Below are 26,702 nucleotides of genomic sequence, written 5' to 3'. Positions count from 1 at the left end.
GCGAATGTGTTTAAAAGGCTGCATCATGGAAAAGACGAAAAAGGACCTTGGAGAGAAGGTACTTCATGTCTGAGGAGTGGACTTGACTAAAGGAGCAAATAATTAAATAATTAATAATGGCTACCTAAATCAGTGAAAAGAGGTGTGAGCATGTGAAGGGAATAGCCGGGAACAGATCATACTAAGTACCACAGTCTGAGCACAAGACTTTAGTCTTAAATGACTCTGAAATGTGTGCCTCAGCAAAACAAAGATGGTCGTGAGTGTGGAAAATTTAACCTTGGAACCAGGCCCTCGTCTCTCATTGATAATGGACAAAGGGTATCTCTAGTCCTCTAAGCATGGTAAGCATGATCAAAATCGGTACCAAACAGGATATTCTTGAGTTTTTCACAAACATATATCAACAGACTGATTATACTAACCTCTTCAAGTGGTTTTTCCTCAATTGTCTGATCCTGCTTCTGGTCAGCAACATTTGTTGTAGGTACCTGGAAGAAACAAAAAAAGAACTCAAATTTACAACAAAATAAAATTATGTGTGGGGTAATTTGGCATTTGTATTTCACAAATCATTGAAGTTTATCTAATGTGGTCACTGGGTTTCTAATGTCCCTTACCTCCTTACATTTGGGATGGAGTCATAAATGCAAATCAGAAAATAATTTTAAGAAATAGAGCTATGGGAACACCATTCCACAAGAAATACATTTGGGGGACGGGAAATGGATAGGTGTATGAGTAGTCTCAAATTGTAACAGTATATACATAACATAAAATATGATGGAAGGAATGATTGCAATTAGTCTAACCCCTGGCAGTCGCTTGGTGTAGCATTCCAACCCATCATTCTTTTTTCCACCATGCTCATTCACATTAAACCCAGTGATTTGCAAAATAACGATTGACTGAGATTCAGCCCGAGTAATTAACAATAGCTGAAATTAGTTCAAGCGTTCTAGCCATCACTTTTTTGTATACTACAGTATATAAATCATTGTTGAAAATATTAGATTTTTAGAAAAGGACGCAATGATAAAATAGACAAGTGAAGAGATAGAGATTGAGAGATTTGGAATTAAAAGCTAAATCAGTGAGCTTCTTTTAGGTTGCGAAGAGAAGGAAAATGAGCATGAATTACATTGAATCGCTTTTTAACTGGCGATACTTAACAATATGAACAATTCTATCAATTAATTCTACTTTTAGGAAGTCTAAGCTGATGCCATTTAGTTTCAAAGAATTGGGAAATGTTTTAGACTGTTATCATAAGAGCAGTATATATTCGAGAATAAAACTACTTACTGTGTCCTTTGTGCCCTTTTCACCGTCCACTGCACTAGGAGGCAGTCTCTAACGGCAACAGAAATAGTCAGAAAGAATTGTTATGAATGACAAACTATGAAAATGAATGTACAGATTTCACAAGTGCAATCATAGTCTCTATAAAACAGATGACTGCAGTGGCACCTTTATTTAGATAAGGCCAGATCCACGTAAAAGTAGTGTTAAGTGTGATGAAAGGGGCTAAGACTGCATTTATGACACAGTAATACATCATTGCAACATGTAAAATCTCATTCTTTTATCAAAAACAAAAGCTTGAGCTAATTCCACATTTTTTTTAATGGATTTATATTATATATTTTTGTCCATACAGTAATCATTACATACTTTGATCATTCATTTAGTCACCTTAAAATGTTCCAGTCGAATACACTCATGTCTTGTAGATTTTTACGTTGACACACTACTCATGCAAATGTCATAAAAACCTGTGGAAACACTATTTCTGTTTTGTGCACACCAGTCTAACCTACAAATTGTGTAAATACCTTAAATACAATGGGGCAGATGTACAAGCCTATTGCGCCACTTTTGCTTCACTTTTAACATGGGAAAAGTGACGCAAAAGTGGCGCAAGGGGCTTGTAAATCTGCCCCAATGTGTGGGAATCCTATTAGTAATTCATGGTACTGTTACATATTTTTGGGGCTCTCCAAAAGGCGTAGGTATGAGCACTGAACACCAATAATAATTCATTCCACCTAATGAGTACGTGAATATGAAAGTCTCCGGTTTTTCTGAGACAAAATAACCTGAAACTGAGTTTATTGAACGAGAATACATATCCACAAATCATAAAACAGCAGCTCAGAGGATGACAATGTATTTGAAAGGCCACATGTAGAAATAGATGAAACATGAGATTTGACAGATGGAACCTTTTCTTAGGGTTGGACTGCACTGTAGGAGCAGTAGTGAAACAGTGGATAAAGACTGACCACACCACAGCATTGAAATGTAAATAGGTAAGACAAAGGGAATAGTCTGGGAAAAAATGTATTGTGTACCAAAACCAATGCTCAAGGCAAAGGTCTCTATGTGCTCTGAATTGTGTGCATCAGCAAAGCCAAGAAGGCCCATACAATAAAGAATTTAACAAAGGAACTAAGGGAACCAGGTCCTTGTCTGTGGTAGATGATGGTCAAAATGTGTCCCTACCTCTCTCTTTGTGTGATAAGCACCAGTGCCTCAGTGCCGAACATGATATCTTTAAGATTTGCACAAATGCATTTCAACAGGCTGAGTATGCTAACCTGTTTAATTGATGTGTCCTCAGTTTCTTGATCCGGCCTCTGGAAGGCAATATCAGGAGGTGGTGGCTGGAGGAAACAAAAAAGAAATACTCTTAACATTTACAACAAGACACAATTAGGTGTGCTCCTTAGATCCACTTTACTTTAACAAATCCATCAAAATTGATCTGTGATGACTACTGGTTGTCTGATGCCTTTGACCTTTTTTCATTGGTGACAGAGACATGAGTGAAGGCCAAACAATAATTTTAAGAAATGGAAGTATGTCAATACCATACAAAAAAAATGTAATTCCATTGATGGGAAATGGATAACTGTATGAGAACACCAAGACTTGTCTTGGTATACAATCATTTTTGAAAATAGCAGATGTCATGGAAAGCTCATGACAACCTGGAAAAAGTATACAATACTATTATATACCAACTGGGGATAAAGCGCAAAAGTGGTGAATCAGGGGTTACGTGAAGGGGTGAAGTATGGTATATAGAGGTAAAGGAGTTAAGAGTAAAGGGGAGTTAGGGGGATGAAATATGCATGAATGACAGTGAATGGCCTTTAGAGTAGCAATATGTAACAAGGTGAACAGCCATGCAATTATACTCAGTTTTTAATAAATCCTCTCTGAGCCACTTAATCTACACTGAACTGGGAACAATGTTAGATTTTAGTATAAAACCAGTATAACTATTAGAGAAATATCTGCTTACTATGCCCCTCATGGCCTTTTCCCTATCCACTACAGTTGGAGGCCGACTTTAATGGTAAAAGAGATAGTCAGAAAGAGTTCTCCATGAAAGACAAACTATGGTAATTATTGAAAGTTTTCTCAGGTGCATTTTTAGTCTCTCTGACCAAATCAAGTGCAGTGGTGTCCTTATGTCCACAAGGGCAGACCCATATAAAAGCAGTGTTGGACATGCTGTAAGGGTATTATACTACATTTGTGAACCAATAATACAGCATTACATAATATGGAAGATAATCATTTTATCACCAACAACAGTTAATGCTAATTCTACATTGTTTCTGAAAATTAATTTTTATTATCTTGTTTAGGTCAAGCAGAAATCATAGTATAGTTCTGCCGCTCATGTCGACGCCATTACCAAAGGCATCAAGTGCAAATAAAAAAAAGTTCTATTTGCACCCTCCTACATCTCTAACAATCATCATCAGTTGGCATTGTAGAATGTCTGATGATGAGGGTTTTTAGATATATTATGCCGTAATTTACCGGGTGGCCCATTTAGGTTACTCAAACTGAAATCACTTATGTCTTGTACATGTTTTCATGGAACGTTCGAACTTTGAAATGTCAGCAAAACTTTTGGGAATTCTCTTTCTGCATGGAACTCCCCATTCTGAGCTATGACTGTGTTAATATCTGAATTTGTGGTACTGTCACTCATTTCATATGAATCCCAAAGCGAATGTAAAAATTCATGCTATGAATAGTAAACACCACTATTAACTCATTCCCTATAATGAGTGCTCATAAATATACTAGCCTCAGGTTTCACTGTGGCAAAATTGCAGGGATGGCTCACCTGTAAGCGCGGGTACAGCCCGCAGTGCCACGGGACAGTTGACTCGATCCAAGTCCCCTGTGTTGAGGCAGGCTTCTGGCCCTAATCACACAGTGGTCCGCATACCTTGCAGCGAGTCAGCTTATCCTCAGCAGCCCCTGTGTACCACAGCTGCAGCCACAAGAATGCGGTATCCACAGCAGCACCCAAACCAGGACGCGCAGCCTCTCCCCTTGCTCTGCTACTCCAACCCCATCACAGACGCCCAAGATCTCACTGCTGCTAGGCCTAATCAGGTCCCAGGTAGTAGGCTTGTAGCCTGCAGGATATCGCATAGAGGCAGCTCCAGTGGTCCGAATGGTTATTGCAGGCCTGCCCCAGCCACACTCCACAGCACACAGCTCTGGGTTCCAGCATTCCAGGCATGCCGACCCCCCACCTTCCAGCACCCTGCGGAGGGTGGTATTCAGACTCCGTCGCCTAGCGTCAGGTAGGTGATTGAGGCAGGTCAGCGGATGACCTCCCCAGTGGAACACACCTGACTAGGCTGCAGGTTCGCAGGACAATGACTGAGTTCTGCGAGAAGGAAGTATAATCTCCAAAATGGGTTCTGTGGTACCACACTGGACGCAGGAATGAGAAGAGCGAGTGCTCTTTAGTGGATGTGCCTTTCAGGGTGACCCGAAATTAAACACTTTTAAATGTCAGAGAAAGTTGCAGAAACACACCCTCTCCACTGAACTCCCCATTCTTAACTATGAATATGTTAATACCTTGGATACCTTGGGTGGGCATTCTGTTACAAATGTGTGGTTGTGCAGGTCAATTTCATGAATTTCTATAGGAATTTTAGGAGGCACAGTAAACAAAATGAACAGCACTATAAACTCATTACCCATAATGTACAATTGTAAATATACTATGGCAAAATATTTTAAACTGGGTTTATGCAACAGCAAATACATATTCAAGAATCACAGATAAATGGCAAGGATGATTTATATATATGAGGAAGCGAATGTGTTTAAAAGGCTGCATCATGGAAAAGACGAAAAAGGACCTTGGGGAGATGGTACTTCATGTCTGAGGAGTGGACTTGACTAAAGGAGCAAAGAATTAAATAATTAATAATGGCTGCCTAAATCAGTGAACAGAGGGGTGAGCATGTGAAGCGAATAGCCGGGAACAAATTATACTAAGTACCACAGTCTGAGCACAAGACTTTAGTCTTGCATGGTTCTGAAATGTGTGCCTCAGCAAAACAAAGATGGTCGTGAGTGTGGAAAATGTAACCTTGGAACCAGGACCTCGTCTCTCATTGATAATGGACAAAGGGTATCTCTAGTCCTCTAAGCATGGTAAGCATGATCAAAATCGGTACCAAACAGGATATTCTTGAGTTTTTCACAAACATATATCAACAGACTGATTATACTAACCTCTTCAAGTGGTTTTTCCTCAATTGTCCGATCCAGCTTCTGGTCAGCAACATTTGTTGTAGGTACCTGGAAGAAACAAAAAAAGAACTAACATTTACAACAATATAAAATTATGTGTGGGGTAATTTGGCATTTGGATTTCACAAATCATTGAAGTTTATCTAATGTGGTCACTGGGTTTCTAATGTCCCTTACCTCCTTACATTTGGGATGGAGTCATAAATGCAAGTCAGAAAATAATTTTAAGAAATAGAGCATGGGAACACCATTCCACAAGAAATACATTTGGGTGACGGGAAATGGATAGGTGTATGAGTAGTCTCAAAATTGTAACAGTATATGTATACTAATATAATAAAGAAGGAGCCCAAACCTTTGAGGCGGGTAATCTCAGGAACCACAGCACCAATCACAACACCCAATACAACGTTGGAAAGGGCAGTTGCAGCAGAAGGATATAGGCTACGCAGATGCCCACCATATACATTTAAAAGGTAAAAGAACCGTGCCAGCAAAGTAGTCCCGTGTGGGCGTGTCTGGGTTGTGCAGGGGGCGTGTGCTGGGGGCGTGACAAACGGTGCGGGCGTGTGGTTCGTTCCGCCCTTCATGCCATGTCTCATATCGTGTGCTAATCCCACCCTGCTCCCTTTAAATACCCCTGCACACCATAATCATAACCCACCCGTACTCCTTAAAATACCCCAATACCCTTAAACACTAACCCATCTTAACCCAATAAATATACCCTGTACCTCAAAACCCAAACCTATCCCTAAACCCTAAAAATACCCCTGTACCCCAAAACCCAAACCTAGCCCTGAACCCTATAAATACCCCTGTACCTCAAAATCCAAACCTAGCCCTGAACCCTAAATATACCACTGTACCCCAAAACCACCCCTGAACCCTAAAATACCACTGTACCCAAAACCCAAACCTAGCCCTGAACCCTAAAAATAACTCTGTACCCCAAAACCCAAACCTACCCCTGAACCCTAAAATACCCCTGTGCCCCCAAACCTAGCCATGAACCCTAAAAATACCCCTAAACCCAAACCTAGCCCTGAACTCTTAAAATACCCCGGTATCCCAAAATCCAAACCTACCCCTGAACCCTCAAAATACCCCTATACCCCAAAACCCAAACCTTGCCCTGAACCCTAAAAATACCCCTGTACTCCAAAACCCATACCTATCCCTAAACCCTAAAACTACCTCTGTACCCCATAACCCAAAACTATATCTGAACCCTTAAAATACCCAAACACCCCAAAATATATACCTCAGTACCCCAAAACATATACCCCTATACTCATACTTACCTTATCCAAACATTTTCAAAACAACATGCTTTTACCATTCATGCATTTACAACGAATTTAGTTGTAAATGTATGCGTGGTAAAAGCACATAAAATGTAATGCCATGCGTTATAATGGCATTACGGAGTCATGGCATGCGGAAAGAAAGTTACGGAATAGTGGGTGTTTACCCTCCCCCGGTAAGTGCATTGGTGGCACGGCGGCCCACATCTCCAGCAACACTCATATTTTTTCACCACCCATTTGAAAAATGCACAGGTCTCTCTCATTGATGACCAGCACCGACATACACTTTTAGACACACCTCCCGCCACAAGTTCTAGAATTGCGAACTTTAGAGCTGGGGAGCTATGTTTGAATCTCTGCATCAGCTCAACATCCTGTGATTCCAGGCAAATCGCTTTGTCTCCCCGTGCCAACCACAAATGAATGTGTTCTTCTGTAATGTAAATTGTGCTCATGCCATGTTGTCGAGTTCGCGCTACATAATATTGCAAGGAAAAATAAAGTAGGGAAACTCGAGTTCACACACTACTGAACGTGCACTCTTAAGTGCGTCAGCAGTGCACTGTGAATCGGAGCGTTTCACAGGCCTGTCACAGATAAGAAATGCTATCAAAACGAAATCCTACAAAACAATATACTACTGACCGGCAGCAATTCATACACGGACAACGTCGGGACTGGTTGCTGGTACATAACATAAAATATGATGGAAGGAATGATTGCAATTAGTCTAACCACTGGCAGTCGCTTGGTGTAGCATTCCAACCCATCATTCTTTTTTCCACCATGCTAATTCACATTAAACCCAGTGATTTGCAAAATAACGATTGACTGAGACTCAGCCCGAGTAATTAACAATAGCTGAAATTAGTTCAAGCGTTCTAGCCATCACTTTTTTGTATACTACAGTACATGAATCATTGTTGAAAAAAATAGATTTCTAGAAAAGGACGCAATGATAAAATAGACAAGTGAAGAGATAGAGATTGAGAGATTTGGAATTAAGAGCTAAATCAGTGAGCTTCTTTTAGGTTGCAAAGAGGAAGAAAATGAACATGAATTACATTGAATCGCTTTTTAACTGGAGATACTTAACAATATGAACAATTCTATCAATTAATTCTACTTTTAGGAAGTCTAAGCTGATGCCATTTAGTTTCAAAGAATTGGGAAATGTTTTAGACTGTTATCATAAGAGCAGTATATATTCGAGAATAAAACTACTTACTGTGTCCTTTGTGCCCTTTTCACCATCCACTGCACTAGGAGGCAGACTCTAAAGGCAACAGAAAAAGTCAGAAAGAATTGTTATGAATTGCAAACTATGAAAATTAATGTACAGATTTCACAAGTGCAATCATAGTCTCTATAAAACAGATGACTGCAGTGGCACCTTTATTTAGATTAGGCCAGATCCACGTAAACGTAGTGTTAAGTGTGATGAAAGGGGCTAAGACTGCATTTATGACAAAGTAATACATCATTGCAACATGTAAAATCTCATTCTTTTATCAACAACAAAAGCTTGAGCTAATTCCACATTTTTTTTAATGGATTTATATTATATATTTTTGTCCATACAGTAATCATTACATACTTTGATCATTCATTTAGTCACCTCAAAATGGTTCAGTAGAATACACTCATGTCTTGTACATTTTTACGTTGACACACTACTCATGCAAATGTCATAAAAACCAGTGGAAACACTATTTCTGTTTTGTGCACACCAGTCTAACCTACAAATTGTGTTAATACCTTAAATACAATGGGGCAGATTTACAAGCCCCTTGCGACACTTTTGCGTCACTTTTAACATGGGAAAAGTGACGCAAAAGTGGCGCAAGGGGCTTGTAAATCTGCCCCAATGGTGGGAATCCTATTAGTAATTCATGGTACTGTTACCTATTTTTGTGACTCTCCAAAAGGTGTAGGTATGAGCACTGAACACCAATAATAATTCATTCCACTTAATGAGTACGTGAATATGAAAGTCTCCGGTTTTTCTGAGACAAAGTAACCTGAAACTGAGTTTATTGAATGAGAATACATATCCACAAATCATAAAACAGCAGCTCAGAGGATGACAATGTATTTGAAAGGCCACATGTAGAAAAAGATGAAACATGAGATTTGACAGATGGAACCTTTTCTCAGGGTTGGACTGCACTGTAGGAGCAGTAGTGAAACAGTGGATAAAGACTGACCACACCACAGCATTGAGATGTAAATAGGTAAGACAAAGGGAATAGTCTGGGACAATTTTTATTGTGTACCAAAACCAATGCTCAAGGCAAAGGTCTCTATGTGCTCTGAATTGTGTGCATCAGCAAAGCCAAGAAGGTCCATACAATAAAGAATTTAACAAAGAAACCAAGGGAACCAGGTCCTTATCTGTGGTAGATGATGGTCAAAATGTGTCCCTACCTCTCTCTTTGTGTGATAAGCACCAGTGCCTCAGTGCCGAACATGATATCTTTAAGATTTGCACAAATGCATTTCAACAGGCTGAGTATGCTAACCTGTTTAATTGATGTGCCCTCAGTTTCTTGATCCGGCCTCTGGATGGCAATATCAGGAGGTGGTGGCTGGAGGAAACAAAAAAGAAATACTCTTAACATTTACAACAAGACACAATTAGGTGTGCTCCTTAGATCCACTTTACTTTAACAAATCCATCAAAATTGATCTGTGATGACTACTGGTTGTCTGATGCCTTTGACCTTTTTTCATTGGTGACAGAGACATGAGTGAAGGTCAAACAATAATTTTAAGAAATGGAAGTATGTCAATACCATACAAAAAAAATGTAATTCCATTGATGGGACATGGGTAACTGTATGAGAACACCAAGACTTGTCTTGGTATACAATCATTTTTTAAAATAGCAGATGTCATGGAAAGCTCATGACAACCTGGAAAAAGTATGCAATACTATTATATACCAACTGCGGATAAAGCGCAAAAGTGGTGAATGAGGGGTTACGTGAAGGGGTGAAGTATGGTACATAGAGGTAAAGGAGTTAAGAGTAAAGGGGAATTAGGGGGATGAAAATATGCATGAATGACAGTGAATGGCCTTTAGAGTGGCAATATGTAACAAGGTGAACAGCCATGCAATTGTACTCAGTTTTTAATAAATCCTCTCTGAGCCACTTAATCTACACTGAGCTGGGAACAATGTTAGATTTTAGTATAAAAACAGTATAAATATTAGAGAAGTAACTGCTTACTATGCCACTCATGGCCTTTTCCCTATCCACTAAAGTTGGAGGTCGACTTTAATGGTAAAAGAGATAGTCAGAAAGAGTTCTCCATGAAAGACAAACTATGGTAATTATTGAAAGTTTTCTCAGGTGTATTTTTAGTCTCTCTAACCAAATAAAGTGCAGTGGTGTCCTTATGTCCACAAGGGCAGACCCATATAAAAGCAGTGTTGGACATGCTGTAAGGGTATTATACTACATTTGTGAACCAATAATACAGCATTACATAATATGGAAGATACTCATTTTATCACCAACAACAGTTAATGCTAATTCTACATTGTGTCTGAAAATTAATTTTTATTATCTTGTTTAGGTCAAGCCGAAATCCTAGTATAGTTCTGCCGCTCACGTCGACGCCCTCACCAAAGGCATCAAGTGCAAATAAAAAAAGTTCTATTTGCCCCCTCCTACATCTCTAACAAACATCATCAGCTGGCATTGTAGAATGTTTGATGATGAGGGTTTTTAGATATATTATGCCATAATTCACCGGGTGGCCCATTTAGGTTACTGAAACTGAAATCACTTATGTCTTGTACATGTTTACATGGAACGTTCGGATTTTGAAATGTCAGCAAAACTTGTGGGAATTCTCTTTCTGCATGGAACTCCCCATTCTGAGCTATGACTGTGTTAACATCTGAATTTGTGGTACTGTCACTCATTTCATATGAATGCCCAAGCGAATTTAAAAATTCATGGTATGAATAGTAAACACCACTATTAACTCATTCCCTATAATGAGTGCTCGTAAATATACTAGCCTCAGGTTTCACTGTGGCAAAATAGCAGGGATGGCTCACCTGTAAGCATGGGTACAGCCCGTAGTGCCACGGGACAGTTGACTCGATCCAAGTCCCCTGTGTTGAGGCAGGCGTCTGTCCCTAATCACACAGTGGTCCGCACACCTTGCAGCGAGTCAGCATTCCTCAGCAGCCCCTGTGCACCACAGCTACAGCCACAAGACTGCGGTATCCACAGCAGCACCCAAACCAGGACGGGCAGCCTCTCCCCTTGCTCTGCCACTCCAACCCCCATGACAGACGCCCAAGATCTCACTGCTGCTAGGCCTAATGAAGGCCCAGGTAGTAGGCTTGTAGCCTGCAGGATATTGCTGAGGCAGCTCCGTTGGCCCGAACGGTTATTGCGCGTCTGCCCCAGCCACACTCCACAGCACACAACTCTGTTTTCCAGCTGTCCAGGCATGCCTACCCACCACCTTCCAGCACACTGCGGAGGGAGGTATTCAGTCTCCGTCGCCTAGCGTCAGGTAGGTGAATGAGGCAGGTCAGCGGACGACCTCCCCAGTGGAACACACCTGACTAGGCTGCAGGACTAGGCTGTTCGCAGGACAATGACTGAGTTCTGCAAGAAGGAAGTATAATCTCCCAAATGGGTTCTGTGGTGCCACACTGGACGCAGGAATGAGAAGAGCGAGTGCTCTTTAGTCAATGTGCCTTTCAGGGTGACCTGAAATTAAACACTTTTAAATGTCAGAGAAAGTTGCAGAAACACAACCTCTCCACGGAACTCCCCATTCTAAACTACGAAAATGTTAATACCTTGGATACCTTGGGTGGGCATTCTGTTACAAATTTGTGGTTGTGCAGGTCAATTTCATGAATTTCTACATGAATTTGAGGAGGCACAGTAAACAAAATGAACAGCACTATAAATTCATTACCCATAATGTACAATTGTAAATATACTATGGCAAAATATTTTAAACTGGGTTTATGCAACAGCACGTACATATTCAAGAATCACTGACCAATGGCAGGGATGATTTATATATATGAGGAAGTGAATGTGTTTAAAAGGCTGCATCATGGAAAAGATGAAAAAGGACCTTGGAGAGATGGTACTTCATGTCTGAGGAGTGGACTTGACTAAAGGAGCAAAGAATTAAAGAATTAGTAATAGCTGCCTAAATCAGTGAACAGAGGGGTGAGCATGTGAAGCGAATAGCCGGGAACAGATCATACTAAGTACCAAATTCTGTGCACAAGACTTTAGTCTTAAATGACTCTGAAATGTGTGCCTCAGCAAAACAAAGATGGTCGTGAGTTTGGAAAATCTAACCTTGGAACCAGGCCCTCATCTCTCATTGATAATGGACAAAGGGTATCTCTAGTCCTCTAAGCATGGTAAGCATGATCAAAATCGGTGCCAAACAGGATATTCTTGAGTTTTTCACAAACATATATCAACAGACTGATCATACTAACCTCTTCAAGTGGTTTTTCCTCAATTGTCTGATCCAGCTTCTGGTCAGCAACATTTGTTGTAGATACCTGAAAGAAACAAAAAAAGAACTAACATTTACAACAAAATAAAATTATGTGTGGGGTAATTTGGCATTTGGATTTCACAAATCATTGAAGTTTATCTAATGTGGTCACTGGGTTTCTAATGTCCCTTACCTCCTTACATTTGGGATGGAGTCATAAATGCACGTCAGAAAATAATTTTAAGAAATAGAGCTATGGGAACACCATTCCACAAGAAATATGGGACGGGAAATGGATAGGTGTATGAGTAGTCTCAAAATTGTAGCAGTATATACATAACATAAAATATGATGGAAGGAATGATTGCAATTAGTCTAACCAGTGGCAGTCGCTTGGTGTAGCATTCCAACCCATCATTCTTTTTTCCACCATGCTAATTCAGATTAAACCAAGTGATTTGCAAAATAACGATTGACTGAGACTCGGCCCGAGTAATTAACAATAGCTGAAATTAGTTCAAGCGTTCTAGCCATCACTTTTTTGTATACTACAGTATATAAATCATTGTTGAAAATATTAGATTTCTAGAAAAGGGCGCAATGATAAAATAGACAAGTGAAGAGATTGAGAGATTTGGAATTAAGAGCTAATTCAGTGAGCTTCTTTTAGGTTGCGAAGAGGAAGAAAATGAGCATGAATTACATTGAATCGCTTTTTAACTGGAGATACTTAACAATATGAACAATTCTATCAATTAATTCTACTTTTAGGAAGTCTAAGCTGATGTCATTTAGTTTCAAAGAATTGGGAAATGTTTTAGACTGTTATCAAAAGAGCAGTATATATTCGGAATAAAACTACTTACTGTGTCCTTTGTGCCCTTTTCACCATCCACTGCACTAGGAGGCAGACTCTAAAAGCAACAGAAAAAGTCAGAAAGAATTGTTATTAATGACAAACTATGAAAATTAATGTACAGATTTCACAAGTGCAATCATAGTCTCTATAAAACACATGACTGCAGTGGCACCTTTATTTAGATAAGGCCAGATCCACGTAAAAGTAGTTTAAGTGTGATGAAAGGGGCTAAGACTGCATTTATGACAAAGTAATACATCATTGCAACATGTAAAATCTAATTCTTTTATCAACAACAAAAGCTTGAGCTAATTCCAATTTTTTTTTAATTGATTTATATTATAATATTTTGTCCAAACAGTAATCATTACACACTTTGATCATTCATTTAGTCACCTTAAAATGTTCCAGTAGAATACACTCATGTCTTGTACATTTTTACGTTGACACTACTCATGCAAATGTCATAAAAACCTGAGGAAACACTATTTCTGTTTTGTGCACACCAGTCTAACCTACAAATTGTGTTAATACCTTAAATACAATGGGGCAGATTTACAAGCCCCTTGCGCCACTTTTGCGTCACTTTTAACATGGGAAAAGTGACGCAAAAGAGGCGCAAGGGGCTTGTAAATCTGCCCCAATGTGTGGGAATACTATTAGTAATTCATGGTACTGTTACCTATTTTTGTGACTCTCCAAAAGGTGTAGGTATGACCACTGAACACCAATAATAATTTATTCCACTTAATGAGTACGTGAATATGAAAGTCTCCGGTTTTTCTGAGACAAAATAACCTGAAACTGAGTTTATTGAACGAGAATACATATCCATGGTGATGATGGTCAAAATGTGTCTCTACATCTCTCTTTGTGTGATAAGCACCAGTGCCTCAGTGCCGAACATGATATCTGTAAGATTTGCACAAATGCATTTCAACAGGCTGAGTATGCTAACCTGTTTAATTGATGTGTCCTCAGTTTCTTGATCTGGCCTCTGGATGGCAATATCAGGAGGTGGTGGCTGGAGGAAACAAAAAGAAATACTCTTAACATTTACAACAAGACTCAATTAGGTGTGCTCCTTATATCCACTTTACTTTCACAAATCCATCAAAATTGATCTGTGATGAATACTGGTTGTCTGATGCATTTGACCTTTTTTCATTGGTGACTGAGACACGAGTGAAGGCCAAACAATAATTTTAAGAAATGGAGGTATGTCAATACCATTGCAAAAATGTAATTCCACTGATGGGAAATGGGTAACTGTATGAGAACACCAAGACTTGTCTTGGTATACAATCATTTTTTAAAATAGCAGATGTCATGGAAAGCTCATGACAACCTAGAAAAAGTATACAATACTATTATATACCAACTGGGGATAATGCGCAAAAGTGGTGAATCAGGGGTTACGTAAAGGGGTGAAGTATGGTATATAGTGGTAAAGGAGTTAAGAGTAAAGGGGAGTTAGGGGGATGAAAATATGCATGAATGACAGTGAATGGCCTTTAGAGTAGCAATACGTAACAAGGTGAACAGCCATGCAATTGTACTCAGTTTTTAATAAATCCTCTCTGAGCCACTTAATCTACACTGAACTGGGAACAATGTTAGATTTTAGTATAAAACCAGTATAACTATTAGAGAAGTATCTGCTTACTATACCCCTCATGGCCTTTTTCCTATCCACTACAGTTGCAGGTCGACTTTAATGGTAAAAGAGATAGTCCGAAAGAGTTCTCCATGAAAGACAAACTATGGTAATTATTGAAAGTTTTCTCAGGTGCATTTTTAGTCTCTCTTACCAAATCAAGTGCAGTGGTGTCCTTATGTCCACAAGGGCAGACCCATATAAAAGCAGTGTTGGACATGCTGTAAGGGTATTATACTACATTTGTGAACCAATAATACAGCATTACATAATATGGAAGATAATCATTTTATCACCAACAACAGTTAATGCTAATTCTACATTGTTTCTGAAAATTAATTTTTATTATCTTGTTTAGGTCAAGCAGAAATCATAGTATAGTTCTGCCGCTCATGTCGACGCCCTTACCAAAGGCATCAAGTGCAAATAAAAAAAGTTCTATTTGCACCCTCCTACATCTCTAACAATCATCATCAGTTGGCATTGTAGAATGTTTGATGATGAGGGTTTTTAGATATATTATGCCGTAATTCACCGGGTGGCCCATTTAGGTTACTCAAACTGAAATCACTTATGTCTTGTACATTTTTACATGGAACGTTCGGACTTTGAAATGTCAGCAAAACTTGGGGGAATTCTCTTTCTGCATGGAACTCCCCATTCTTATCTATGACTGTGTTCATATCTGAATTTGTGGTACTGTCACTCATTTCATATGAAACTGTCATGTTGCGGCGTTTGCCGTTTCCTTGGGGGCTACTAGGCACATACAAGAGACCGGGATACTCACTTCCGGCGGAAGTCGAGTCCTGGTCCAGTCTTTCCTGAACCCACTAGGCAAGCACTTCCGGGGGAAACGCATAACACCGCGTTTCCCCGCCGGGTCTGCGCTTTGGAGTCGTGTGAATCCCAGACCGCCAGAACCCGCCAGTGGTGCCGTCGCAGCATCAAGCGCAGGAGCGCTAAGACTTGTGTTCGTTTATTTCCGCTTTGCAGCCGCGCAGGAGCGCTGCTGATTCCCTCCACGATACACACGCTGGGAGCGCGGGTTGCTCCTAACTAAAACGCAGCGCTGGAACACCGGGACACTGTTGGTTACTTCCTCGAGGGCCGCACTGAGGGAGCGGTAGGTTTTCCGCGCTAAAGCATTGTTGCTTTTCTTTCTCTTTGTTAACCCCAACCCTGTCACAGCTCAGGAGCGCTATCAATGATTTTGCATTACTCAGGAATGCCACATGTTGAGTGCCTTACACCAGTAGTGCACTAACGCTCAGGAGCGCTATACTTTGGGTGTTTCACACGCGCAGGAGCGCATTGCTTTGGGTTTCTTCTACGCGCAGGTGCGCAGTACTTTGTGTTTGTCTTCCGCGCAGGAGCGTTATTCTTTGGGTTGGTACATTATGCGCAGGAGCGCTATTCTTTGGTTTACCTGACTGGAGCATCAATCCAACCCTGGGTACGGCAGACTGCGCTACGCTGGTGAGTCCACGAATGAACAGGCTTTCTGTATGTGCTTAGATGTCTGCAAAGGAAGGGGGAGGTGAGGTCATTCCCTAATTTAGTCTTCTTTGTCTTCCAGTTGGCGCCAAGACCCTACCCGAGCTCCACACAGGCCAGGTACTTTGTTTCTTTTCTGGCTTCCTTCCCTGTTCCCATCTCATCCTTACCGGGTACTACATTCTGTGTGGGTCAGGTGGGTACAGGGGCGGTAGCTCCTGTCGTCTTTGCGGAATCGCTTCACAAGCAGAGGTAAGACGTGTGGGGCTCTGACAGAATCCCCAAGCGAATTTAAAAATTCATGGTATGAATAGTAAACACCACTATTAACTCATTCCCTATAATGAGTGCTCGTAAATATACTAGCCTCAGGTTTCACTGTGGCAAAATAGCAGGGATGGCTCACCTGTAAGTGCGGGTACAGCCCGTAGTGCCACGGGACAGTTGACTCGATCCAAGTCCCCTGTGTTGAGGCAGGCGTCTGTCCCTAATCACACAGTGGTCCGCACACCTTGCAGCGAGTCAGCATGCCTCAGCAGCCCCTGTGCACCACAGCTGCAGCCACAAGACTGCGGTAGCCACAGCAGCACCCAAACCAGGACCGGCAGCCTCTCCCCTTTCTCTGCCACTCCAACCCCCATGACAGACGCCCAAGATCTCACTGCTAGTAGGCCTAATAAAGGCCCAGGTAGTAGGCTTGTAGCCTGAGGATATCGCTGAGGCAGCTCCAGTGGCCCGAACGGTTATTGCACGCCTGCCCCAGCCACACTCCACAGCACACAGCTCTGTTTTCCAGCTGTCCAGGCATGCCTACCCACCACCTTCCAGCACCCTGCGGAGGGAGGTATTCAGTCCCCATCGCCTAGCCTCAGGTAGGTGAATGAGGCAGGTCAGCGAACGACCTCCCCAGTGGAACACACCTGACTAGGCTGAAGGTTCGCAGGACAATGACTGAGTTCTGCAAGAAGGAAGTATAATCTCCAAAATGGGTTCTGTGGTACCACACTGGACGCAGGAATGAGAAGAGCGAGTGCTCTTTAGTCAATGTGCCTTTCAGGGTGACCCGAAATTAAACACATTTAAATGTTAGAGAAAGTTGCAGAAACACAACCTCTCCATGGAACTCCCCATTCTAAACTATGAATATGTTAATACCTTGGATACCTTGGGTGGGCATTCTGTTACAAATTTGTGGTTGTGCAGGTCAATTTCATGAATTTCTATATGAATTTGAGGAGGCACAGTAAAGAAAATGAAAAGCACTATAAACTCATTACCCATAATGTACAATTGTAAATATACTATGGCAAAATATTTTAAACTGGGTTTATGCAACAGCAAGTACATATTCAAGAATCACTGACCAATGGCAGGGATGATTTATATATATGAGGAAGTGAATGTGTTTAAAAGGCTGCATCATGGAAAAGATGAAAAAGGACCTTGGAGAGATGGTACTTCATGTCTGAGGAGTGGACTTGACTAAAGGAGCAAAGAATTAAAGTATTAATAATAGCTGCCTAAATCAGTGAACAGAGGGGTGAGTGTAGGAGAGTAGAATCTGCTATCCTATGGTCACCCCAAATTTTTGCTTTTTGCTTCATTGGTTTCTGACTTAATGTTGCTGTGGGCCTGCTAATCAGACCCACAGCCTGCTGTTCTCTCTCTAAATTAATGTCAATGCACATTAGGTGCATTACGAAATTGGAACTGGTTCACCTTATTGGGGTAACAGTGGACCCCAGGTACCCAGGGCATAGGTGCTTCCAAGGCCTACCAGGGGCTGCAGCATGTATTATGCCACCCCTGGCCTGGCCTCCATATTTGACACAACTGGTTGATCACTCAGCTGGGGTAAGTCGGTGTAATCACCCCTTACTTAGGTATAGTATGTCTATATCTAACCTAAAATGGACACATATGTTCCTATCAGCCACTCCTATGGAAGGCCTCATCAATCCTGGAGGCAGAGTGCTTGGGAATATGTGAGATGGTGCTCTAGCATGAGCTGAGCCTGTCTGCGGCTTTCAGAACCACGTTCTTTAGCTGTTCCATGATACTGCCATACCATATACTCTAAAGTGCATTATGAACCTCGCGGTTAAATGCTATCTTTGGTGTGGCTTTGTCAAAACATGTCGAGTAAGCTGTCATACGAATTGGAATACTACCCCCTCGCCAGTTCTGGCGACGGGGGTAGCATTCCACCCTTCTAGAGGGACACGACATGTACATAACCTGAAACCCGGGTAAAGTTAAACATGAGCCTCAGCATCACAAAATGGATGCTGCCACCACAGACACAAGTCTGACCTCCTACTGCTGGGAGTCCTTCCAGCGAGGGAGGCTTGGACAAAGGGTTTCCTGCCTTGGGAGGTGCTAGCACCACCCCAGACAGGATTTTGTGTATTGGGTAGGACAGGGCTGAATAGAATGAGACATGCCAGTGCATATGCCAGTTTAAACCGGTGCTGGGGCTCTTCAGCCCCAGTCTTGGCGCGAAGCTGGACAAAGGAAAGGGGGTGTAACCACCCCCCTTCCTGGTCCCACCCAGAGGAGGGACCTAGCAGGTAATCCGGCCCCTAGATTTGGAATAAGAGTAGGCGCTGTGTCCCAAGACTTCAGATCATCCTGAACTCGACTTGAAACTGGACTTCGACACTCTGCTGTACAGAAGACTGAAGAGAATCTCCCTTGTGGCCAAGGAGTGACCACCCTGTGAATACAGGCACCAACCAGCAACTCGACGTCTGTTTTGCCGCCGCCTCCCGCCAGAGCCCGAGCCCAGAGCCCAACAAGACCTGAATTTCCAGACATCTCACAGCTTGATCCACAGTCCCTGAAAAGAAGAGACCCATGGAGGCACCGAGAGAAGTGGGACCGGCCATCTTGAAAGACCCTCGAGAAGCTGACAGCGCAGCACCCGAGGCACCCTCAATACTGTGCTTTGGGGTTTAAGAAGCCCCACCACAGAGCAGCATCTGCACCAAAGATCAGCCCCCCAGCATCTCCACGATCTGCGTGGGGCCCTTTTGCACTTCGCCACTTGACGCGTCATCCCGGTCACTGGCCCGTTGGCTGGTGGCCATCTTGGCAACGAAATCTACAAACAACACTGCTGGTCTGGTTGCTCCAGACTGGCCCTCGCTCCCCTGAAACGGAGCACCCGCTCTGACCTTGCTGGTCCGAGTAACAAGCTTTCTTCACTTCCTGCGTGGCTTGCATTAGCCAAGGTCTGTTTGCGCCAATCAAGTTGCCGACACCGCCATCAGCTAGAGCCTTTGTGGGACAGCTCGTGATCGACTCCTGGACGTCCTCGACCTCTTCGTGTCCACGTGGCTGCGGAGACAAGCTACCTCTCTTTACCTGTTGTCACCCGACATCGCCTGGTTCCATCCTGGTTCCACGGTAGTCACTGGCTAGTGACTTTGAACATTGTCCCCTCTGCTTTCAGGTCTTCACCTCTTCAGATCCATCCTTGGATCCACCGGAATCCTCCTCGACGACCCGCCTGCAGCATCTTCATCTCCAGGCACCATCGACCTGCGTGACGAAACTCGACACTACTTGGCACCTGTGCACCCGCTTCCTGTGGGTGAGGTAACTCAGCAACGCCGGTGTTCCTACACTGGTACACACCTCTAGTGCCTAGATCTAAAGTTTTTTCCTTCTAGGTCAGTCGGAAGGTTCCTAAAACAGTAACTCTATAACTTTTACGCACCATTGACATTGCATTGATGCATGCGTGTGCTTTAAGCGCTGCACCCGAGTCCCGCGCGCCTTTCCCGACTTCCTCACTGTTAGTCCCGAACAGCTCCAGCGATTCCCCAGGCCCTAGGCCTATTTCCTTTTCGATTAGTGGTCCATATACCACTATTTTAGTATATGGTTTAGGTGGCCCCTAGGGCTCATCCATATTGTGCAACTTTTGTATATTTAAACTGTGTTTTGTTTGAACGCATTTGCTTCTGTGCTCATAAAGAGTATAGGGGATATTTTGTAGTAAATAAATATATATATTGTCAATATATATCTGTGTGGTGTCCTTTCATTTGGTATTCAAGGGGATTGTGTATGGTAAAACAGCTTGCTTCACATGCCTTTACAGAGTTTAGCCTAAGACTGCTTTGTCCATGCTACCACTAGGATAGCTGGTCTATAAGGTTGACTTACAACCAATCATCATAAGGGTTGCTTGGCATGGTACAAGGTGATCACTAGAACTAGTGAGCAGCATATACCAGGCCAACTTCTCACATTGGTGAGCAGCGGTTTGGATTTGAGCTTGCTGTTGTTTTACCATTACAATCTTTGAGAGTATCATTTGAAAAATCATACAGGTACCTGTTAGGTACATATAAAACAAGACTAGTATGCTTAAGTTCTACTGAACTTAGTTGTTGTAGAGGATAGGGAGTAGCACACCCTGACTACAACTACTAGATAGGTGTAGTTGGTAAACACCAGTGTAGGTAGATTGCAACATATCCACCCACACTAGAGCAATGTCTGGAGCAGAGGGGTCCACTGGACCTGTCCCTGTTGAGAGTGACCCTCCAAGGGCACCATCCAAATTTGCTATGTTAAACTTTAAAGAAATGAGGCAACTGTGTACCTTAAGAGGTCTCAAGACGGGTCCAACCCCTACCACAGTACACCTCAGAGAGCTTTTAGACCAGTCTGAAGCTCTAAAGACCTCCCATACTAACCCCAAAGTGTCTGGAGAAGGAGGCTCTCCCTCTGAAGATGATAACACTGATGCCCCTGTCCCTGTCATCCAGATAGATGAGGAAAACCAGACCACTGGAGAGACTCAGCCTGAGGATGAGGAGGAGGAAGAGGAGGAGGAAGAGGAGGAGGAAGAAAGTGATTCTGATGATGGTAGAAATAGTCAGGTGATAGTCAGCAGGCTTTACCAGGCTAACGTAAGCCTATTTGGGACTGAAAGTGGGTCCAACCCATTCAGACCCCCAAGTGGACTTAACCAGGAGCAAAGGAGGAGGAGGAATCACTCAGGTGAATCCAACACCTCCCAAGCTTCTAGAGGCTCTCATGGTCACTCCAGAAGGGGGATGACTAGCCCTCAGAGAAGGGAACATGAGGCCAAAATGAGAGAGGCTGAGCTTAGGATCTAGAAGCAAGAACTAGAAGTTGCCCTGGCCAAAGAGAAACTTGCTAGAGCAAGAAAGCCTAGAGAGAGTGGATTAGGATCCACTGGTGGCAGCACTATCCCTAAGGATAAAGACAGGTCCTATGACAATAGAAACCTGAGTAAGATTGTGCCCCCCTACAAAGCTGGGGATGATATCCACAAATGGATGACTGCACTTGAGAGAGCCTGCAGAGTACAGCAGATCCCTCAGGAGCAGTGGGCAGCAATCTTGTGGCTCTCCTTTGAAGGTAGAGGCCGAGACAGACTCCTCACAGTTAGTGATGGGGATTCTAGAAACTACCTGGTCCTGAAGAGTGCTCTGATAGATGGGTTAGGCTTAACCACTGAACAGTACAGGTTAATGTTCAGAGAAACCCAGAAGACACAGACTCAGAACTGGTCTGAATTTGTTGAATGTGCCACTAAGGCTCTGGAGGGCTGGTTGCTGGGAAGTAAGGTTACAGACTATGAAGGATTGTACAATTTACTTATGAGAGAACACATTTTAAATAATTGTCAGAACCAGCAGTTGCATCAACATTTGGTTGACTCAGATCTGACCTCTCCCCAAGAATTGGGAAAGAGGGAAGACAAATGGGTTAGAACCAGAGTTAAGCAAAATAATCAGAACCAGAACCAGGGTGGTGACCAAAAGAAAACAGACCAGGAGGGTGGGGAGCAAAAAGCTAAAGACCAGAAGTCTTCAACAGGGCCCCAAACTACTACTGAGGGTGGGTCCCAAACTTCCAAGAAGAAGAAGAAAGAAGGTCAAAGAACACCCTGGTGTAGTACTGCTAAAAACACCTCTCACTGTACCAGTGAGTGTAAAAAGGGTGGAGCCCCCAACACTGCAGCCCCTAAGGCACCTGCACCCAGTAGTACAGTCAGCTGTGTTGGTCCACAAACTAAGGGGATAGTAGGTATCACCTTGGGAACTGAGGGAGAGTCTGGCCTAGTCAGAACCCCTACACAGGCTGTTCTGATTTGTGATGTGGAAATAGATTTGTCCACCACTGTCAGTCCCAGTAATCTGGGCGAGTACAGGCAGACGCCTTTGATTAATGAAAAAGTGGCTCAAGCATACAGGGACACATGTGCCAGTGTCACTATGGTGACACCTAACTTTGTGGACCCTGGACAATACATACCAGGTGATAATTACCTGGTGACCAATGCCAGCAATGTCACTACTACACATAGTGTGGCAATTGTTAATTTCTCCTGGGGAGGGGTAACTGGCTTAAAAAGAGTTGTGGTTAGTGCTGATCTCCCAGTTGAATGTTTGTTGGGCAATGACCTGGAGAGCTCTCTAAGGTCAAAAGTTGAGTACAGGACTCATGCAGAGATGTTAGGGATATCATCACATGTCCTTGCTGTGACCAGGTCACAGGCCAAAAAGTGCCTCTCTGAACCTCAGGTCTTGGATCCTGGAACAATGGACCAAGCACCTTCCAAGACGAAGAACAGGAGGGTAAAGGCTGTGCCTTCCCAACTGCCTACAGGTGAGGATCAGCCTTCACAGGAAGGTGATCTGGAGACCCCTGAAGGAACTGTCCCTGAAGAACTGGAACCTGTTCAGGTTGAGTTTTTGGGGACAGGGGGACCTTCTAGGGCAGACTTGGGGCAGGCTCAGTTAACCTGTCTTTCTCTTGAATCCCTCAGACAGCAGGCTGCTGCTGAGGCTGCTGGGAATGCTCAAGGTACCCATAAAGTGTATTGGGATGATGGGCTCCTTTATTCAGAGGGTAGAGACCCCAAGCCTGGTACAACCAGAAGGTTGGTTATACCTCTGCAATTTAGGGGCTTCCTTCTAACCTTGGCCCATGATATTCCCTTAGCAGGACACCTAGGCCAGAATAAGACTTGGGAGAGGCTTGTCCCTCACTTTCACTGGCCTTACATGTCTGACGATACAGAGGAGTTTTGTCGCTCCTGTGTGACCTGCCAAGCCAGTGGCAAAGCAGGTAGAACAACAAAGGCCCCCCTGATACCACTACCTGTGGTGGGGGTCCCCTTTGAAAGAGTGGGGATTGATATTGTAGGTCCAATGGATTCCCCCTACAGCATACGGGCACAGATTCATACTGGTGGTGGTGGACCATGCCACCAGGTACCCAGAGGCAATTCCCCTTAGGACCACTACAGCTCCTGTTGTGGCCAGGGCCTTACTTGGAGTTTTCTCCAGAGTGGGGTTTCCTAAGGAGGTAGTATCTGATAGAGATGCCAACTTCATGTCAGGATACTTAACAGCTATGTGGAAGGAATGTGGTGTCAACTACAAGTTCACCACTCCTTGTCATTCACAATGCAATAGGTTTGTTGAAAGGTTCAACAAGACCCTAAAGGGTATGATCAAAGGATTACCAGAAAAGCTCAACCGAAGATGGGAAATCCTTCTACCCTGCCTTCTGTTTGCTTACAGAGAGGTCCCACAAAAGGGGGTTGGCTTCAGCCCCTTTGAATTGTTGTTTGGGCACCCTGTAAGAGGACCCCTATGTTTAGTGAGGGAAGGATGGGAGTTACCTCTCAGAAACCCCAAACAAGACATAGTGGACTATGTACTTGGTCTCCGCTCCAGGATGGCTGAGTATATGGAGAAGGCATCCAAAAACCTTGAGGCCAGCCAAGAGTTACAGAAAGCTAGGCATGACCAAAAGGCTGTCTTGACTGAGTACCAGCCTGGACAGAGAGTATGGGTGTTGGAGCCAGTGGCCCCAGCAGCACTCCAAGACAAATGGTCTGGACCCCATACTATCATTGAAAAGAAGGGAGAGGTTACCTACTTGGTGGACCTAGGAACTCCCAGGAGCCCCCACAGGGTTCTTCATGTTAACAGATTAAAGGCATATGTTGACAGGGCAGACATGGGCTTGCTCATGGCTACAGATGAGGGGCAGGAGGTAGAGAGTGACCCTCACCCAGACCTGCTGACTCAGAACCCTGAGGATGGCTCAGTTGATGGTGTGGCCTTAGATGGCAGCCTCACTGAACATCAGCAAAATGACTGTAGACAAGTTTTGTAGTCATATAGACATATGTTCTCATTGACACCCAGTCAGACTAACTGGTGTACCCATATGGTGGACACTGGTGACAGTCGTCCTGTGAAAAACAAGATATACAGGCAACCTGACCATGTCAGGGACTGTATCAAGACTGAGGTGCAAAAGATGCTGGAATTAGGTGTTATTGAGCCTTCAGAGAGCCCCTGGGCTAGCCCAGAGGTTCTGGTCCCCAAACCTCACACCAAAGATGGCAAGAGAGAGATGAGGTTCTGTGTGGATTACAGAGGACTCAATGCTGTCACCAGGACAGATGCACACCCTATTCCAAGGGCAGATGAGCTCATAGACAAATTGGCTTCTGCCAAGTATTTGAGCACATTTGACTTGACAGCTGGCTCTTGGCAAATCAGGTTAGCTGAGGAGTCTAAACCCAAAACTGCGTTTTCTACCCCAGGTGGGCATTACCAATTTGTGGTGATGCCCTTTGGTTTGAAAAATGCCCCTGCCACCTTCCAAAGGTTGGTGAATCAAGTCCTTACTGGGTTGGATGACTTTTGTGCAGCATATCTGGATGATATTGCTGTCTTCATCTCTACCTGGTCCACCTGAAGGAAGTGCTAGAGGCTCTGCAAAAGGCAGGCCTCACTATCAAGGCAACAAAGTGCCAGATAGGGCAGAGTAAAGTTGTATACTTGGGCCACCTTGTAGGTGGATGCCAAGTTCAACCACTGGAGAGTAAGATCCAGACCATAAAGGACTGGTCCCCTCCAACTACCCAGACTCAGGTCAGAGCTTTCTTGGGCCTGACTGGGTACCACTGGAAGTTTGTTAAGGACTATGGGTCCATTGTGACTCCTCTTAATGTTAAATGTTAAATGTTGTATACTTGTAAAGCGCACAGCTGCCCCAGCAAAGGGGCATCCCGGCGTTGTATACCGCTGGGGAACCCATCCTGGCTTTTCCTGTGAGATGTTCCCTCCTGGGCATCTCCAAGGTGAAGACAAGCATCCCCAGCGCTGATGGGGCCGTAAGTGGAGATTAAGCAAGCTATTGCCCAGAGTTGCTGAGCGGGATCCATGGTTAGAGTAGGCACCGAGGCGAGAATTATCGAGTCCGCTGACCTTGGCCCAAGACCTTGCCGCGTCGGGAATCGAACCCTGGTCCCGGGCCGACCTCTACTTCCAGGTCTGCCGCCTCTAACCAGTGAGCCACACCACTCCTAATGATCTGACATCCAAGAAGATGCCCAAAAATGTTCAGTGGACAGTAAACTGTCAAAAGGCATTTGATGACCTGAAGAAGGACATGTGCTCTGCACCTATCCTGAAGAGTCCTGACTACTCAAGATAGTTCATTGTCCAAACAGATGCTTCTGAGTTGGGAGTGGGAGCTGTGCTTTCACAACTTAATGTAGATGGTCAAGACCAGCCCATTGCTTTCATTAGCAGAAGGCTGACCCCCAGAGAGAAACATTGGCCAGCTATTGAGAGGGAGGCCTTTGCTTTGGTGTGGGCCCTGAAGAAGTTGAGACCATACTTGTTTGGCACTCACTTCAAGATTCAGACCGACCATAAGCCCCTCTTATGGCTTAATCAGATGAAGGGTGAAAACCCCAAACTGCTCAGGTGGTCCATTTTCCTACAGGGGATGGACTTTACAGTGGAGCACCGCCCAGGGACTGACCATGGTAATGCAGATGGTCTCTCCAGGTACTTCCACTTAGAACATGAAGACACAACTGGTCAAGGTTAGTCTAATGTCCCTGCGTTTGGGGGGGTTGTGTAGGAGAGTAGGGTCTGCTATCCTATGGTCACCCCAAATTTTTGCTTTTTGCTTCACTGGTTTATGACTTAATGTGGCTGTGGGCCTGCTAATCAGACCCACAGCCTGCTTTTCTCTCTCTAAATTAATGCCAATGCACATTAGGTGCATTACGAAATTGGAACTGGTTCACCTTATTGGCCCCTGTAACAGTGTACCCCAGGTACCCAGGGCATTGGTGCTTCCAAGGCCTACCAAGGGCTGCAGCATGTATTATGTCACCCCTGGCCTGGCCTCCATATTTGACACAACTGGCTGATCACTCAGCTGGGGTAAGTCGGTGTAATCACCCCTTACTTAGGTATAGTATGTCTAT

General features: G+C 43.6%; 1 protein-coding gene across 1 annotated transcript in view; it reads right to left on the bottom strand.

Annotated features, from left to right (window-relative positions):
* The window catches only part of LOC144752438 (uncharacterized), a 408,565-nt gene that overhangs the window by 93,579 nt on the left and 288,284 nt on the right, over positions 1-26,702 (bottom strand). The window contains exons 41-46 of the mRNA XM_078640369.1: positions 14,213-14,278; positions 13,262-13,309; positions 5,569-5,634; positions 2,601-2,666; positions 1,306-1,353; positions 426-491 (exon numbers count right to left, since the gene is read on the bottom strand). Of these exons, the coding sequence (XP_078496495.1) occupies positions 426-491; positions 1,306-1,353; positions 2,601-2,666; positions 5,569-5,634; positions 13,262-13,309; positions 14,213-14,278 (360 nt within the window). The remainder of the gene's footprint in view (positions 1-425; positions 492-1,305; positions 1,354-2,600; positions 2,667-5,568; positions 5,635-13,261; positions 13,310-14,212; positions 14,279-26,702) is intronic.

The sequence above is a fragment of the Lissotriton helveticus genome, chromosome 5_1 (assembly GCF_964261635.1).
Source record: "Lissotriton helveticus chromosome 5_1, aLisHel1.1, whole genome shotgun sequence".
Taxonomy (NCBI): Eukaryota; Metazoa; Chordata; class Amphibia; order Caudata; family Salamandridae; genus Lissotriton; species Lissotriton helveticus.
This window is presented reverse-complemented; position numbering and strand designations above follow the sequence as displayed.